At 35.4% G+C, this 17438-nt stretch overlaps 1 protein-coding gene across 4 annotated transcripts in view; it reads left to right on the forward strand.

Moving 5' to 3' along the window:
• Positions 1-13630, forward strand: part of socs2.L (suppressor of cytokine signaling 2 L homeolog) — a 38620-nt gene extending 24990 nt beyond the window's left edge. For 3 of the 4 annotated variants that reach the window (XM_041586302.1, XM_041586303.1, XM_041586304.1), the window contains exon 4: positions 9956-13630. In XM_041586302.1, the coding sequence (XP_041442236.1) occupies positions 9956-10413 (458 nt within the window). In that variant the 3' untranslated portion in view covers positions 10414-13630. The remainder of the gene's footprint in view (positions 1-9955) is intronic. The other variant, XM_018252393.2, reaches the window with a different exon arrangement.
• The last annotated feature ends 3808 nt before the right edge of the window (positions 13631-17438 follow it).

Here is a 17438-nt window from a genome sequence, read left to right on the forward strand (position 1 = left end):
CATAGGATTTGCGGTAAATCCTTCAAATTCGATATTCGAATTCGTAGGATTTTACTTCGAGGGTTTATTAACCCTCGATATTCAACCCTTAGTAAATGTGCCCCTAAGAGTTAACTTAAACGTGAACCACCCCTTTGAGGCCATATAAAATGACATACAAACCAAACAAAGAAGAGCTATAGAAGATATGAAATAAAAACATGGTATAAAAGGATTGACTTTCATTTGATCTAAAAAGCGATCAATGTCTATCTTGGAGATTCCAAACTTGTAAACACTAGTGTATGTTCTTTAGATCCATTTTCCTGCTACAAATGGAAAAAAAGCCATCAGGTTCCCACGTGTTTCTACTGGACCTTCTTTAATGTATAGTATGCCAAATGACCACAACATATCCTAAATGAATGGCCATAAAAAATTACAATGGGTAGCTAAAGCACTAATTGACCTGATTATGTTTTTCTTTTCTTGGAAATTGTATGTCCTTATATCATAATGTAATTCAGCAGTAAGGGTTAAAAATAGCAAATTGACAAGCTCTAGCATTTTGGGAGCGTTAAGGTTGTAACTAAATTGTACTTGTGTGAATTAGGTTGGGTGCCTGATCCAGAAGGTGTTGGAGCACCCTGCAAAGACCATGAAAGTGACCCTTCCCCTTAATCGTTAATCTTTTTACATCTCCTGACCTTTGCTTCTTGGGTCACTGATTTATTTGGTTTAGAATTAGGTTTAGAAAATATAGCACCCTCCACATAAGAGTAGAAAGGATGTATTTTATATCCACATGTATCCACATGAAACAAAATCTGGTCTTGTAGCTATCAATTTGAAGCAGTGCAGAAAAATGATTAAACTAGGTGGCTCTAGAATAATTGAGTTTTGTTGCCAGAATGTCTTTATAAGTAATCTAATTTCTACCAATTCATCTTTCAGTCTGATACCATTTTTGTTTAATTCTTCTAAAGCTGAATTTATAGGCATGTTCTATTAAAATGAGGATACTGTGTTATGTCTCAGGGCCAGATTGTTCCAAGCTGGAATTAATCTGGCAATGAAGCAGGAAATAACATTGTGTTACATGCTGGTCTTACATAAGGGATTGCAAATCAAAAGAGAGCACGGTATGTGCGTTACCTGTCAGCTATCAGTCCTTTTCTATAAGTCAATAGGATGTTTTTCATGCAAAGTCCTTTACATTTGACCATTCTTTAAATGGTTGGTAAATCTAAATTACCCATTAGTGTGCACATTTTTGAGCGTACCTACAGGGCTATGGTAAATGGAGTATTTCAAATGCTTACATCTGTAGAATGATTTTATAAATTATCCTTTATTTATATTAGACTGATGTTTGCACAATGCTTTATCGAGATGTGGTGTAATTTATTAACGAAAACCAGCTTATTGAGGTAGAATTTAACTCTTATATCCCTCAGCACATGTGCCTAAAATTTACTTTATGACCATTTAACTCCCTTTGTAACTCTTGCTAAACTACCCACTGCCAACAATTTGTTTGCTGCTAATACACTGCTCTTGTCCAGCCTACACATCAATATTTTGTGTAGTAATTTATGGACAGTTATTTTCTCCTTTGTTTGTAAACAATTGGCAACCCATCTACAATTTTTGGTAGTCACTTACATTTATGCTCCCCAAGGGAGCATAAATATAATTGCTTGTGATACTTTAGTTCTGTAACACAATGGGAGTTGGAATTAGAACAGCTGCTTCTCACCACAGGTTTCTTCCCATGAATAGTGGATTTGTTACTGAACAAAAACAACAGCTCACATACACGGTCCATGTCTTCTGCTATATATATATATATATATATATATATATATATATATATATATATATATATATATATATATATATATATATATCCTGAAGACGGCTCCAGCGGTCGAGCCGAAACGTTGATCAATAAAAGTTTTTTTATTTTTGTATAAAGACCTGTTGGTGCGGTTTTTCTTTATGCTTATTACTATATATATATATATATATATATATATATATATATATATATATATATATATATATATAGTATCATATATATATCAAGGAAACACTTGTAAAAATAGGTACTTTGGTAAAAATGTAAGAGCATAATGTAAGAGCATAGAAGGGCTCCAGGTGCTCTCAGATTACTGGCATGGTTTTTACTGATGCCTTTGCCAACCATATTGATACATGAGCTTAATGAAAGATTTAAGATGGAGTCTCCAGTGAGAATCATGTGTGCTCTGTGTGTGTCTGGCTCCTGCACTTTAGCAGTTGCTGAAGGATTAAACCAATTAATGTTACTCACAGACGCAAAGCTATTTTTCTCTCCCTGATGGTTAAATTCTTTCTCACACATAACACTGAACTCTAACCTACAGTATATGATCACAATATGGTGAATTGTCATATTGGGGTGCTTACTACCATGGAGGTATGAGTAAGGCAGCAGCACCTAGTGCAACTATCCAGAATTGCAAAGAGTTCATATTAACAGTATGATTTTTAACATTTATTTATAAAGTGACAACTTGTTTTGCAGCACTGTACAATAAATAGAGGCTTGAAAAGAAAATACAGATCAAAAACCAATAACCGATAAAAGAAATAAAGAGGGCCCTGCCCATGTTGACAAAAATACATTTAATGAATGGGATTTTTATCACAACTTGCTGTGGGTAAATTTGCATGCCAGCGGCTGCAGTAAGTGGCCCCCATTACCTTAATCCCTAAAGTTTAGGGTGGCTATGAAAACATTTTGCTGTGGGGTTTTAACTTACAGGCACACCATTGAATGTAATGGATACAAAGGAAAATGTGAAGAGGAAGGCTAGCATCATTTTGTTTTGATGTTTGGTAAGAAAAATACAGACATGATTTTTACTGCAATATTCATTATGCATCTTTAATGAAGCTGGGGCCCACCTATAGGAGGAATGGCATAGAGCTGAGGCAGCATCTTGAAAAAAACGTATATTTTAAATAATTAAATTATTATAGTATATTACAAAAGTACTCAGTGGAGCACAATAAACATATTTTTATGTAAGCTATACCTGAACACTTATGTAATTATAGAGAAAACAGACTCCACAGCCACATGGGGGGCCCCAACTAGATCAGTGTTGTGTCAGTCAATGAAACCTCTGGAGCCAATATTCGTCATTGCAGCTTCTTCCCAGTTTAAGATGGGTTTAAAGGAACAGTAACATCAAAAATTGAAAGTGTTTTAAAGTAATACAAATATAATGCAGTGTTGCCATGCACTGGTAAAACTGGTGTGTTTGTGTCAGAAACACTACTATTGTTTATATAAATAAGCAGCTTTGTAGCCATAGGGACAGCCATTCAAAAGAGAAAAGGCTCAGGTTACACAGCAGATAGCAGATAAGCTCTGTAGAACATAATGATGTTATCTGTTATCCACTATTTAACCTGTGGCATATAGTCTATTTTCAATTTCTGCCATTGCTACACAGCACCTCGTTATATGAACTATAGTAGTGTTTCTGAAGCAGGCACATGAGTTTAACCAGTGCAGGGCAACATTACATGATATTTGAATTTTTGGTGTTACTGTTTCTTTAAGCTGCCCTGTTTTCAGAACTACTATAGCATATTTTGGGGGGCAAAGGTACACCCCAGAAAACCATATATTTTTGGGAAGTACACACTCCCTCGAATCCAAATTGGGTATGTATGTCTTTCTACTCCAAAGTACCAAGTCGCAAAGCTTTCCTAAATTTGGCGATTGTGGTGAAATTTCCAAAAATCACTCCAAAACTTCCATTTTGCAGCATCTTCTCTCACACATAGCATTAGGTACCAATATAAAACACCCTAAATATGAATGCCAGGGTTCCAGATGAACAGTACTTGAAGTACATGGCATGTAAAACCCCAAATTCTACATTGTGCATACTTGTTTGATGGTTTACAGTTACCCTAATTTATAAACACACTGCCAGTTTTATCTGTGGTAAAAGCAATAAAAAAGTATGGTGACCCCTCAAACCATATATTTTTGGTAAGTACACATTCTGACGAATCCAAAATGGGTAATTATATCTTTCTACTCCAAATTACCATACTTCAAAGCTACACTAAAGCCAGCAGTTTTTATGACATTTCTGAAAATTGCCTAAAAATATTGCAGTTTGCATTTATCTCACACAATTTCTTATATACAATTGGCAAACACCCTAAATATTGATGCCAAGGGTCTACTGAACAGGTTGATGCCAAATATGCATAGATATACCAAAGCAGTTGGCATTTGTCAACCCCAAGTAAAAATAGTGCATATGAATTTTCTCAGCTGCCAATTCGCCTTCTGTGAACAAAGGGCCCTGACTGCCTATTATTTGCCACAAGACCCCCTAACAGTACAAAGACCCCCCAAAAACCATATATTTGTGGGAAGTACATATTCTGATGGATAGAAGACTGTTAAAAATGTCTTTCTATGCCAAACTGCAAAGCAATGCTAAAAGAAACAAAATGAACAATGCAAGCATAAAACTGTTATAAAATCACAAAAATCAAATACAATTAAGCAAATCAATGAAATAATAAATAATCATCTGACAGTGTGGTGAGTGGTCCGAATACTTGATCCAATAATCAAGCTGGGAAATCAACAGTTTTTAGGGGAAAAACAAGAGGCAAAATGATAAAATGAAGAACTAAAAAAAGTATGTGTGTGCTTGTGTATGCATGTGTGTAAAGCTCTAAAAAGTGTGTAAATGTGTGTGTATGTGAGTGTAAATATGTGCAAGAGTGTGAAAAGGAAAAAAAAACGCATAAAAGCAAAAAAGAAAAATCTAACTTTAGTAAAATATATAGTGTTTGTGTAAATGCATGTACAGTATGTGTGTGTACATTAGTGATGTGCAAGCCAGGCTGAAACTCGCGGGACGGGCGGGTTTGGGCTGGCTCCTGCACAAAATCTTTGGGCAGGTCTGGGTTGAGCTCTTATTCTGCTCTCCGCGCTCGCGACCTAGCACTGCCTGCTTCTGGCATCTAGCTTCCGGGCCCTACATTTAAAGACTTACGCCCGCCCCTTTTGTGACATCACTGGGTATATATATATATATCTATATATATATATATATATCTATATATATATATATATCTATATATATATATATATATCTATCTATATATATATATATATATATATATATATATATATATATGGGGAACGGCAGACCGGGTGCGGATTGGGAGGGGGCGGGTTAGGGTCAGGTGCAGGTCAAGAATTTTGTTCTTGCTGCTTACAGCATCTTATAAATATCTTATTTTCACTTTTTTAACATTTGAAGCTCATGCCACAGGACAATAGAGAATCTCTGTCTTCACTTTGCTTCCTTGGACATTTTTAACAAAAAGTGGCCACTTCCAGCAATTTCACCAACATCACTAATAAATACATACATATGATCTTTATATACCCACTGAATTTAAATTGACGTAAGCGTAAATAAGTTAACAAAGTTTTGCTAGGAAGTACGCTAGAAAAAATTCATTACCGAGTGCTGCACGAAAATGACATCCTGTGCCTCGCCAGCTCGTATTTCAGTTTAGCTCACATGCCATCTATTTTTATAATTCACCTTTAGTTAACTGATGTCTGTGTTGCTGAATATTTTTGCAGCTTAGCTAACATGAGAAGTTCACTGGGATCTGCCATGGGAACATCTACTAATCACTTGCCGGATGAGCATGCTCTGTTTATTAAAAACAATTAAAAAAATGAATGGCTAGTATATAAAAGGACATTATTTTAAACATTGGTGCAATGAATATGACTTGTGCTGAATATACTTTTGCCTGTTCTTTCAATATGGAAACATCTATGGTTTTTGTTATTTTCTAAACAAGGCAACATTTCAATCTGAGGGTAAAGCCACATTCTACTTTCTGATTCCAAAGCCAAAAGTAAAACAAAAAAATAGTCTATTGGGAAACCCTCTGTATAAATAAATCCCTCCCTTCCCCCTGCAATAGCCTTTTATCTTCTAAGATAAGGAGCGGCTGTTTGACTTTGCTCTTTGGGATCAGGAGCTAGAATGTGGCTTTAAGTCCCCCAGTTTAAAACATAAATTAACAAAAACATATATTTTTCCTTATTAAAATAAAAAGTAAAAGTTTGTTCAGCACAAGCCCTATTCACTGAATATGTCTTGAAAAGAGGGTGGTTTATTCTTTATTTTAAATTTTAAATGAGAATGCAATTTATTCTGAACCCTGTAGCCCCTAGCCATCATCTCTAGCAGCTTTATGCTTAGACAATTTGTAGCAGGAACAAAAAGAGGGATTTGCGCATTTGACAATTACATGGACACTGCTTGTGCCTCTGTACATTTTACAGTAATAGTGCTTAGTTATCACACAACAGGTTCATATTTGCTTATTTTCTCCTTCCTGGTAAATGGAACGAGAGAGGCGCTACACTTTTTAAGCTAAAAAGCTGACTTCAACAAATGTTCTAATTTTAAGAGCATTCCTAGTAATATGAATGCTTGAGTCAACATGTTACATATTTTACCCCAGCAATAAAAGTTGTGTTGCCGTGCAATTGAACTATTTTGAAGTGCTATGTGGACTCATTGAGACTCTTCGTTACATAGGTGTTGTATATGTGCACTTTTGTGGCTAGACACTCAGCAATGTGTAAAACAAGTTCTGATATGGAACAGTAAAAAGAAGGATGAATCAACTGTTTCTTTCTTTATATATAAAGTTCAAATAAGAACCACACTCCCAGGTCTTAATATTTATTGCAGTGAGACTGACGTTTCGGCTGCTTCCACAGCCTTTCTTCGAGAAAGTCTGTTGAAGCAGCTGAAATGTCAGTCTTACTGCAATAAATTTTCTTTTCAAGATTATGACCCAGGAGTTTGGTTCTTATTTGAACTTTCTGCATATTTGCCTACACGGTTCTATATACATATGTATATTCTGGATACCAGGATATTTGCAGCATTTTCCATTGCTAAAAGAAAGTAAACTTTTGCAATCCACAGTGGTCTAAGTGCCCACAAGGGTTGCAATTTGATTTAAAGTTTTTCATAGGAAAAGGAATGCTCATCATATAGAAGTCTTTAGGAGTATCCAAGCAGATAGAACTACCAACAGGACTGTTATTGGTACTGTATATGAATGTATTAAGAGCAGACGATGCAGGGGATGATGATTACCTTGCGTGACATTTTTGTGCATTAAATAAGTGTTGCAGCTAATGCTATTTTTTAAATGAAAAGATTTCCAGACGTAGGGCTGGTTAATGTTGCCTCTGGGTGTATGCTCTTGCAGTCCTAAGCCAGTCATATGACAGATGTTTTTTTTACGTTGTGCTTCTTGAAAGTATTTATGTAAAAAAATGTACATACATAATAATGATTGCACAACTTCAGAGAAGGAACATTTTGTATCAGGTGATAAAAACACATCTTTCATTTTTAAAGAGATCAGATTTGTATAGCATTTTTAGGAATCGAAAACAAACATTGTAGTTTTTCTTCTAAACACATTTAAATCTTACTGCCCCCATCTGGCCACTAACAGGTATTTATTCAGATGCTTATGTTTTCCGTAGACAAAGACCAAGTTTACTTTATTTATTTTACCTCTCAAGGATTGATTATATCATCATTTATTAGATTAAGTACAAGGTACTGTTTTATTATTACATAGAAAAAGGTAAATTAAAAAAAAAATATTATTTGACTAAAATCTCTGTAGGAGATAGCCTTCCCCTAAAGGTGGCAACAGATGCAAAGATCCGCTCGTTTGGCCACATCGCCAAACGAGCAGATCTTTACCCGATATGCCATTAATATCGGGGGTAATCTGATTGTTCGGCCGTATGGCCGAACGATTCGATTACGATGTGCCACCTTTATTCTGAGCTTTCTAGATGAGGGGTTTCTGGATCTCATAACTGCACAGTGAAACCTTAAATTTAGCACTTGATTTTCAGTTTTCCCTCATTTTGCATGTTTTTTGTGGACCCACCTATATATTATGCATAACACATTTCTCTGGATTTACATTTTCCCAGATGTTACTCCATTTTTTTCTGGTCCCCTGAATAATATAAAATGAGGGTTCTACTGTATATTGGAAGATGGAAACCCATTGTTTGCTGAACCCTGTTGTAATATTGCTGTCACATTCCTTAGCCGAAGAAACATCTTTAAGCTTCCTGTTCTAGTTCCATTTTTTTTTTCAAGCTTACAGCTGCAGATCCTGTTTTGTACTGGCCTTACTTAACACAGTCTTTCTGCACACGTGCTCTCTTTGCCTAGCATTTGTTACTATGGGTTGAAACTAAGATTTTTTTTTTTTATTCAAAAAAACCTATGCCATGAACTTCATTTTATTTTTTTCCTGGCTATTTCCATTTGTCCTTTCTCTGTTTCCTGAAATCTGTAATGGAGAGCTTTATATGAATATTGTACTTTGTACAAGAAATACCTAAGCTGATATAGTTTAATCAGGTTATGCCTGTTCTTATCATTACAGTCTAGTCTACGTTGACTTCTGGTAAAACCACTTGTAGTTGGAGTTGATTAGGTGTTGCTTAAATTGTCTACTTTGTTAATATTCAAACGTTAGTCCGTATGGACTAAGAAATTCATAAATAAATTATTCTTTTGTTTTATTTCCCCAAACTTCTGATAGTATTGCTGGCTTAGCTTGTAGATGGGGGCCCGTTTATTTACGATAAAATTTTAGTGGTATTAGAGCTTTTTGAAACCATGATTAAACAAATTTCCTCTAAAACCACGAATGCCGTGTATGTTATTAAAAGATCCAATAACGGAAAAAAATGCTGAATGGTCTGAATAAAAGTCAGCAAAAACCTCAAAAATCTCAAAAAAAAGCAAGTTTTTCAGACAATTATTAGTGAAAAAAATATCCAAAAACCTCTAAAAGTTTAAATGGCTAAAAAAAGGTCCCATTTACTTCTTTGAAACCTCGACTGCTTTTACTTGGTAAAGTTTTGTATTAGAGTTTTTCTTATTGTTAGCACTTTATAAATCTCAACTTTTTAGTTTGAAAGGAATTTTAAAAACAAGTTTTTTAAATCCGAATGTTATTAAAGTGGCCTCTTAGTCTTGTCTAAGCAGTCTGCCTCTTTGGCAGGTTGTCCACAAGTTTTCTTATTACCCTAAGGACTTCAGTTATATTATGATCTTATTGCACAAATTTGAAGGGGTGTGACTTTACAATTCAGGGTGTGGCATGATATCATTGGCATTGGATCAGCTCAATGTAGCTGAAAAATGGAACTCTACACAGAAGGGGAAACATATTTTTTTAGTTTTTACAAAAACACACCATAAATCTATTGCAGCTATTGCAGTAAGCACTATTCTGCAAGAGATCAATCCAAATAGTACCTGCATAGATGAGGAGAGGATCTTAATTGTATAGGTATGGGACCTGTTATCCAGATAAGGGATCTTTCGGTAATTTGGATCTCCATACCATAAATCTACTTCAAAATCATGTAAACATTAGATAAACCCAATAGGATTGTCTTGCCTCCAATAAGGATTAATTATATCTTAGTTTGGATCAAGTACAAGGCACTGTTTTGCTATTACAGAGAAAAAGAAAATATTTTTTTGAAATTTTTAGTTATTTGATTATAATGGAGACTATGGGAGATGGCCATCCCATAATTAGTAGCTTTCTGGATAATGGGTTTCCAAATAAAGCATCCCATACCAGTATTACCTTTCCAAAAAAATCTGCATTGTGTGGTTTACATTTGTCAAACCTTGTGCTATAGCTAGTTTTGATGTTACAGATGGTTGAGTGCAAAATTCTGATGTATTGGCAGTTATATATTTATGATTTTTACCTATGTTGTACAGAATATAATCTTAATAGAATTCTCATAAATTGTAACATAATCTTTTCCTATTTTTAACAGGCTGGTACTGGGGTAATATGACTGTTGATGAGGCAAAGGAAAAGTTGCAAGATGCTCCAGAAGGAACATTTCTTGTTCGGGACAGCTCACATACAGACTATCTTTTAACTATCTCCGTGAAAACGTCAGCAGGGCCGACCAACTTACGTATTGAATACAGAGAAGGGAAATTCCGATTGGACTCGGTAGTCTGTGTAAGATCCAGACTCAAACAGTTTGACAGTGTTGTCCATCTTATCGAGTATTATGTTCTGTTGTCAAAAAATAAGAAGATCGAGTCGGAAACTCTTCCAAATAGAACAGTTCATCTTTGGCTGGTGAAGCCACTGTACACATCCGCTCCGTCCTTACAGCATCTCTGTAGAATGACTGTCAACAAATGTACCAACAAAATTGATGAATTGCCATTACCAATGAGACTGAAAGAATATATCACAGAATATCGTTACCATGTATAGATGTTTTGCTGGACATCAGTAAAGCATGGAGAAGATCTTCTTCCAAATCTAGAAAAGAACAATGTTAATTATCAGTTACCTGGACCGTTCTAAGTGGTTAAAATGATCAGTGTCGTTTCATTTCAGTAGGAGTATCATAGGACTGCATTTACTTGATGGCAATGAAAAACATTACAGAACACATCGGCTTTCGCAGCACTTCTTAAATCCACTTTATTTTCTACTTTTTCACTTCAGTAAAATGATGGGGATCAGCATGCTTTGATTTTTGAGTATTGGATGTTGATCAAATGCATTATCTGACAGGCCAAAAAGTATTTTTGCTTCAGCACTCTTTTTTTTTCCTGTGTTTCTGTGTGTATGCTGCCTGCTAATAATGGATTCATGTGGCCAAAGTTCACCTGGGTGCCAAAGAAACAGTGAATGCCATCTTTCAGCCAGTAATTTCAGACCCTGGGTCTCTATTGTTGCACTTAAATTGCCTCAGACAATTGAAATTTAATTAGCTGATGGGATCAAATACATAACTAATGGGATCAAGGTTTTTTTATTTGTCCGTCTACTGTGCAAAACTGAAATAATCAAAACATTTCTCTGCATGCTTTTGTGTTTATGTATATATGTGCTGCATATGCACAACAATATCATATTCTAACACAGAAACAACATATTTAATGGTGAGTGCCAAAAACAGGATGGCATACAATTATATTACCTGGTTGTGAACTGTACATTCTATCAACAGACAACAAGCCAACTAGAAAAGTACATGTATATGCACAATGGCACAGAAGCCTCACACAGCTTAATCTTGCATTTCTGTGCCTTGCCCTAATATTGGTGCTATTGTATCCTATAATCTAATAGTAGGAAATATGGATATGCATTGTGCTTCATAAGTGACAGACATAAGATGTCAGTGCCTCTCTCTCTAATGCACAGCAGATTGACACCAGCTGTAATGGTGTCCACTGATCCATATGTTGCAGTCTTTCATTTTTTTCATAAAGTCCATGTGTGTATATATATATATATATATATATATATATATATATATATATATATATATATATATATATATTTTTTTTTTTTTGCTCTCAGATTTACTGTCATAGTCAGGTAACAGAATTCATTTAATTTGATTTCACTAATGGCATCTGCAAGCTTTTGGAAAGTAGTCCTTGCATGCAATGGAGAAATACTGCCTTTAAAATTAAAGGGCAACAGAGCACCCAGCCCCACAGTCATACCATGCAGCCTACTTGTTTTAGCCTTTACCTGATAAATCCGGTTGAATTGCACACTAGTATGTGTCCGTAACTCCCAACGCTTAGCAATGGTGACTATTGTATACTAGCATTGCTTTTTTATCACAAGGCACCTTACACATCCATTGAGATGGGCACTGAGAAGTCTTCTGACTCCAGAAGGCATTGCATGGAACAGCAGCACTGTGTACAATGTCATGCCTACTAGTGTTTACCTTGCCAAGAACAGCAGTTTGCTACTACTAGGGAAGCTTGCTGTGCTTACTGATAATATGTATGGTTATGACAGTACAATCTTTCTATGTATCTTTGTGTAAAAAGACTTAATTCTCCATGTGAAGTTTATGTACAATGTTGAAACCGTGGGATTTTGATTGCTATTGAACAGTTTGCTACTTTCGGTGCCTCGTGTTTTAAGGCTCCAATAAACAGCCATTGAAAGTGGATCCTAATATTATTAAAATGCATACTGAAGCACCGGGAAGGTCTTTCCCTTGGGTAAAATGCTTTTCAGTAGCAAATATGACCTTTAGCCCTCAAGCAACAGTAACAGGCAAAAATATAATGTTTCTAAAGGAGAAGGGAAAAAACAGTTTTAACATAAACTCAGTCCGTTCTAATGTTATAAGGTGCTGAAGTTCTCTATCAGGTACAAATAATATTTACATATTTTTTTTACAGTGTAGTAAACAATGATGTTGCTCCCTACCAAAATTAATCGCATCAGCCTCCCTCAAATGCACTACCATTAACTTTTTAAATAACTAGGGATGCACAGAAGCCACTTTTTTTGAAATTCAGCTAAATAACCATCATCATCAATGAACGGCTTGACCAAATAAACCAGATCCAAGTCCTAATTCGCTATTTAAGGAAACTAATTCCATCACCTGTTAATAAAAATCGATAGTCCAGAGCTTTAAATCCCATAATGTTTAAGTGATTGGATTTGATTCTGCAGAACTGTAAAAATCATATGTGAATCCTTAAAAAGTGCTTAAACTGTACCAAAGTCTTGATTTGGTGCATCCCTACAAATAACTCCTGTGGATGACTACATTTAATGTATTGCTTCCTAGACTTGGTCACTGATATCTGTAATTAATCTTGTGCAACTCCTGCTTGCCTTCTCTGCGGAGGAAATGTGAAGTCCATGGCACACCTGCATCCTTTGAGCACCATTGAGGGGACCTGAGGCTGCTGGCTGATTTGGTTAAGGTTGGGAGGCAGCAGTTGTTGCAGATGAGGGGACGACATATACCATAATTATTTGCAAGCTTAAGCAGAAGTTTTGGAATGTGCTTGAACCTATCTGCTTGCCTGCCCTGGACTGGAAACAGTTTGCCCATGTTAGCGTTGGTCACTTCCCCTAAAGATGGAATGTTTGCCTTTAAATTAAAAAGAGGATTTTTTACATAAGCATTTATAGCACATTGTTAATATTAAACTCAACTGCAATGTATGCAGGCTTGCATAGACGTGAGATAACGTTATAATTTTGTCTGTTGCTGCATCTTGGAGGCTCAACTTGAGCACTATAGATCTACAAATTCTTGACGCTATATTCAATTTTTTATTTTACCTATTATTTTATTTTTTTCTATTTGGAAGAGTCCATGAATTTTCATGGATCTGCTCAAATGCAGCTATAAAGTTGCATTATTGTAGTGTAATCTGCTGGGGATATCAGCAGTTGCTTTTATTGTCTACAGTGTAGAACTTTCTTTTTTAATTTTTACAAACATGTTTATTTAAAAAGTGTGTATTCTCTGCTGTAACTATAAAACAATAAATTTCAACCTATTAAATAAAATGTGTTTTGTGAACTCTAATGTGTAAAAAAAAGCCTAAGAACTTTTTTCTTAGGGAGCAAAAGCCTGCCAATGTTCCAAATAAATGTCAGTTCAGAAAAGAGGTAATATGGTTGATACAACTGCCACATTGGGATAAAACATAGAAATCAATGCATTGCCTCTGAGCCCCTCAACTTCCCTGTGGGTTAATATACCATAACCTATATGTTAGTTACATGCCTCCCATAGATTGCAAGTTATTGCAGCTGAATGAATCTGACCTGCTTATAAGAGGACCAAGGGGACATACCGAGAATTTGGTGGTTCAGGTATGGGACCTATTATCTAGAATGCTCGGGACCTGGTGTTTTCCGGATAACAGATCTTTCTGTAATTTGAATGTTCATACCTTGAGTCTAATAGAAAACCATGTAAATATTAAATAAATCCAATAGACTGGTTTTGCTTCCAATCAGAGTTAATTTTATCTTAGTTTGGATGAAGTACAATGTACTATTTTATTATTGCTGAGAAAAAGGAAATCCTTTTTAAACATTTGGATTATTTGGATTAAATGTAGTCTATGGAAGATGGACTTTTCATAACTATGAGCTTTCTGGATAATTGGTTTCTGGATAACGGATGCTATACCTGTTTTGGTTTTGTTCACTTAATTTTTCCATCATTTCATTTTTTTCTAAGCAAGCTGAAGGAGCACTTAATATTCTTCTTCTTATTAATATTATTCTTCTTCCCTGCCATCACAGTATATTCATCTTCATCAGCCAATCAAAACTTGTTCTTGTAACTAGGATAAGTGGGGTTCTAGTACTAGTAACTTCCAGGACCTCTGTGGACTGGGTATCAAGGGCCAATACTAATATATTACTACATTAAAGCCTCAAGTGTCTGTTGACATGGGACACTTCATCTTTTTAATCTTAATAATATTCTTCTTCCCTGCCATCGCTGTAAAACTAACGACAAATTTCCATGTGGTTCCCTGTCAGCCCCCTTTGTTTACAATAATTGCAGTGTTCAGGTGAGTATTTTAATTAGGGTTTGCAATACTATTGAAGTTATAGCTGCTGCATTCTTATCAGCTGAATATATGGGAATGTCCATGACTTCTATTGTAGTATTAACTACTGAAAAGGAAATATTTTATTGGTTGCTATCAGTTACTAAATGCAGTCAAATGTTGTGCTTTTTACTACATTCTCCTTACCTTTTATTTTTGTTCCTAAATGTTCAGTTACTATTCCTAATTGCTAACCAATTTTTGTTTGGAACTGGCACTCAGAGGCAAGTACTTTTTTCCATGAAATATCAAGGGATCAAGAAACTGGTGGATAGAAGCAGGAGGACACGCAATGCACCCGTACAATATTGACAATGGAATAAGGTGATTCATAAAGTGTCAAGAATTTTCTCACATCTGTGCAATAGAGAAAAGGCGAGATGAGTTCAAAGGGACCATCCCGGTGGGATGGCACTCAGAGCTCTTCTTTTTCCGAAATCGCCCTGAAGTTTCCTTGTGAGATTTAAATTCTAACCAATGGGAAGGCAGGGGTGGCAGTTCAGGGAGATTAGTCGCCCCGAAGAAGAGGAGATTTGTTTCCGGGCTACTAATCTCCCGAAGCACAGCGTGTCTCTGCCTGTGTCCCACATGCATTAAATGGGATCCATCAATAAATTAAAGTTGCTCTTGATGCATTATTAGAGAAAGTTTATTAGCAATATATTGCATTTATACGCTATTCAGCAGCTGGACAGCTCAGTAAGCATGGCTTCCATCTGTTAAACTCATTATGAAGATTAGAGTACACCAGGGTCCAGGTATTTAACAGAGCTACTAATATTGCTTTGACTAATCCTATCTGTGTCCGCTACATGTGTTCTACGTCTTAATTAAAATCAAAGATTAAAATATAACATTCCTGGTTTCCCTGTGTAGCAGCAAACAAATGTAAAAACATATTATTCCAATTGATAATCAAATAAGCGTATTATTCAGCAATTACATGAGGCTTTCACCTTGTTGTTAGGGAAGGTATAAGGAATCCTCTTGAGTTCATATAAATGTTGACAGGAAATGTGAACTTCAAGTAACTATATTCTGTTATTTAAAAAAAAAAGTTACATATTATAACTGTGGAAACCCACAGAGCCTTTTTTTGTAAAGGAAAAAAAAAAATTCCTGGAATCAGCGTTTCTAGCATTCTGAGAAATCTGACCATACTACAGGAAAATGTTTCATACTATACAAGTATGTTGCAAGATGGTTAGCACCAAATATTTACATACACTTAACCCTACTGCCGACAGACTCCCTCGGCATGTCCCCTTATATAAGGGTGCAGTTTACCTTGTTAATGACGACGGCAGCTAAGATATTAGTTAGTTTATTGTTTCTTCTTCAAACATGTAAAAGGTTATGTTTAAAGAATTATGATTAAAAAGGATTTTCTACTGGGAATAAATGGGTGGTGCACCTTTAAGTTAACTTTTAGTATGCTATAGAATTGCTAATTCTAAGCAACTTTTCAACTGATCTTCATTATTTGTTTATTATAGTTTTCTAAATTATTTGCTGACTCTTTCAGCTTTCACTTTTCACTGACCCCATCTAAAAAACAAAAGCTCTGTAAGGCTACACATTTAGGGGCACATTTACTAAGCTCGAGTGAAGGATTCGAAGTAAAAAAAACTTTGAATTTCGAAGTTTTTTTTTTGGGTACTTCGACTTTCGAATAAGCTACTACGACCTTCGACTTCGATTCGAACTATTCGAACTAAAAATAGTTTGACTGTTCAACCATTCGATAGTCGAAGTACTGTCTCTTTAAAAAAAACGTCGACTACCTACTTCGGCACCTTAAACCTACCGAGCACCAATGTTAGCATATGGGGACCTTCCCCATAAGGTTTCTAAGCTTTTTTTGATCGAAGGAAAATCCTTTGATCGATGGATTAAAATCCTTCGAATTGTTCGGTTCGAAGGATTTAATCGTTTGATCGAACGTTTTTTCCTTCAATCAAAGTATTTGCGGTAAATCCTTCGACTTCGATATTCGAAGTCGAAGGATCTTACTTCGAGGGTTAATTAACCCTCGATATTCGACCCTTAGTAAATGTGCCCCTTATTGTCATTGCTACTTTTTATTGCTCATCTTTCTATTCAGGCCCTCTCCTAGTCATATTCCAGTCTCTTATTCAATGGTTGCTATGGTAATTTGGACCCTAGCAACCAGATGGCTGAAATTGCAATTTGGAGAGCTGCTGAATTAAATGCTAAATAACTAAAATGAATACCACTCAGAATATCACTCTCTACATCATACTAAAAGTTAATTTAAAGGTGAAAAAACCCTTTAATTGTATATGTTGTTCTTAAAGGAATGCTGCTTATTACATTGCTTTATTATATTGTTTTTTTCACAAAGTAATGTAGTTTTTTTGTAATGACCTAGCCTATATCTATATCATACCTATTAACTTGAAGTGAAAAGGCAATCATGTTTTTGAGTCAAAGTACCCCTCTGAAATATGTCAGATTTGTGCCACTGAGAAGACGTACATTTATTAATATATATAATAATTATTTTTTAATCTTACATGCTGCTCTTGATATGTTCAGTGAGTAAATGCATGAACACAATTAGAACTCTACTGGTAGTAAAATATACAATGTACTGCCTACTGTAAATTGAAATAAGGAAGTCACAGAATGGTTTGATGTTTACTATGTGGGCCTATCTGTGCATTAGTACTAGTTAGGGATCAAATTAGTGCTAGTCAAGTTTAGTTAGGAATAATTCTTTTCCCCACCAACACTCCTTCCCTTTCTAATACAAATCACTCCCTACTTTGAAATAATATTTCTTTTTCTTGGTCATCGACATAATGTAGTGTGTGCACTGACCCAGTATGTGGGGGCTGAGTAAGAGGAGGAAAGGTTGGA

The sequence above is a fragment of the Xenopus laevis genome, chromosome 3L (assembly GCF_017654675.1).
Source record: "Xenopus laevis strain J_2021 chromosome 3L, Xenopus_laevis_v10.1, whole genome shotgun sequence".
NCBI lineage: Eukaryota > Metazoa > Chordata > Amphibia > Anura > Pipidae > Xenopus > Xenopus laevis.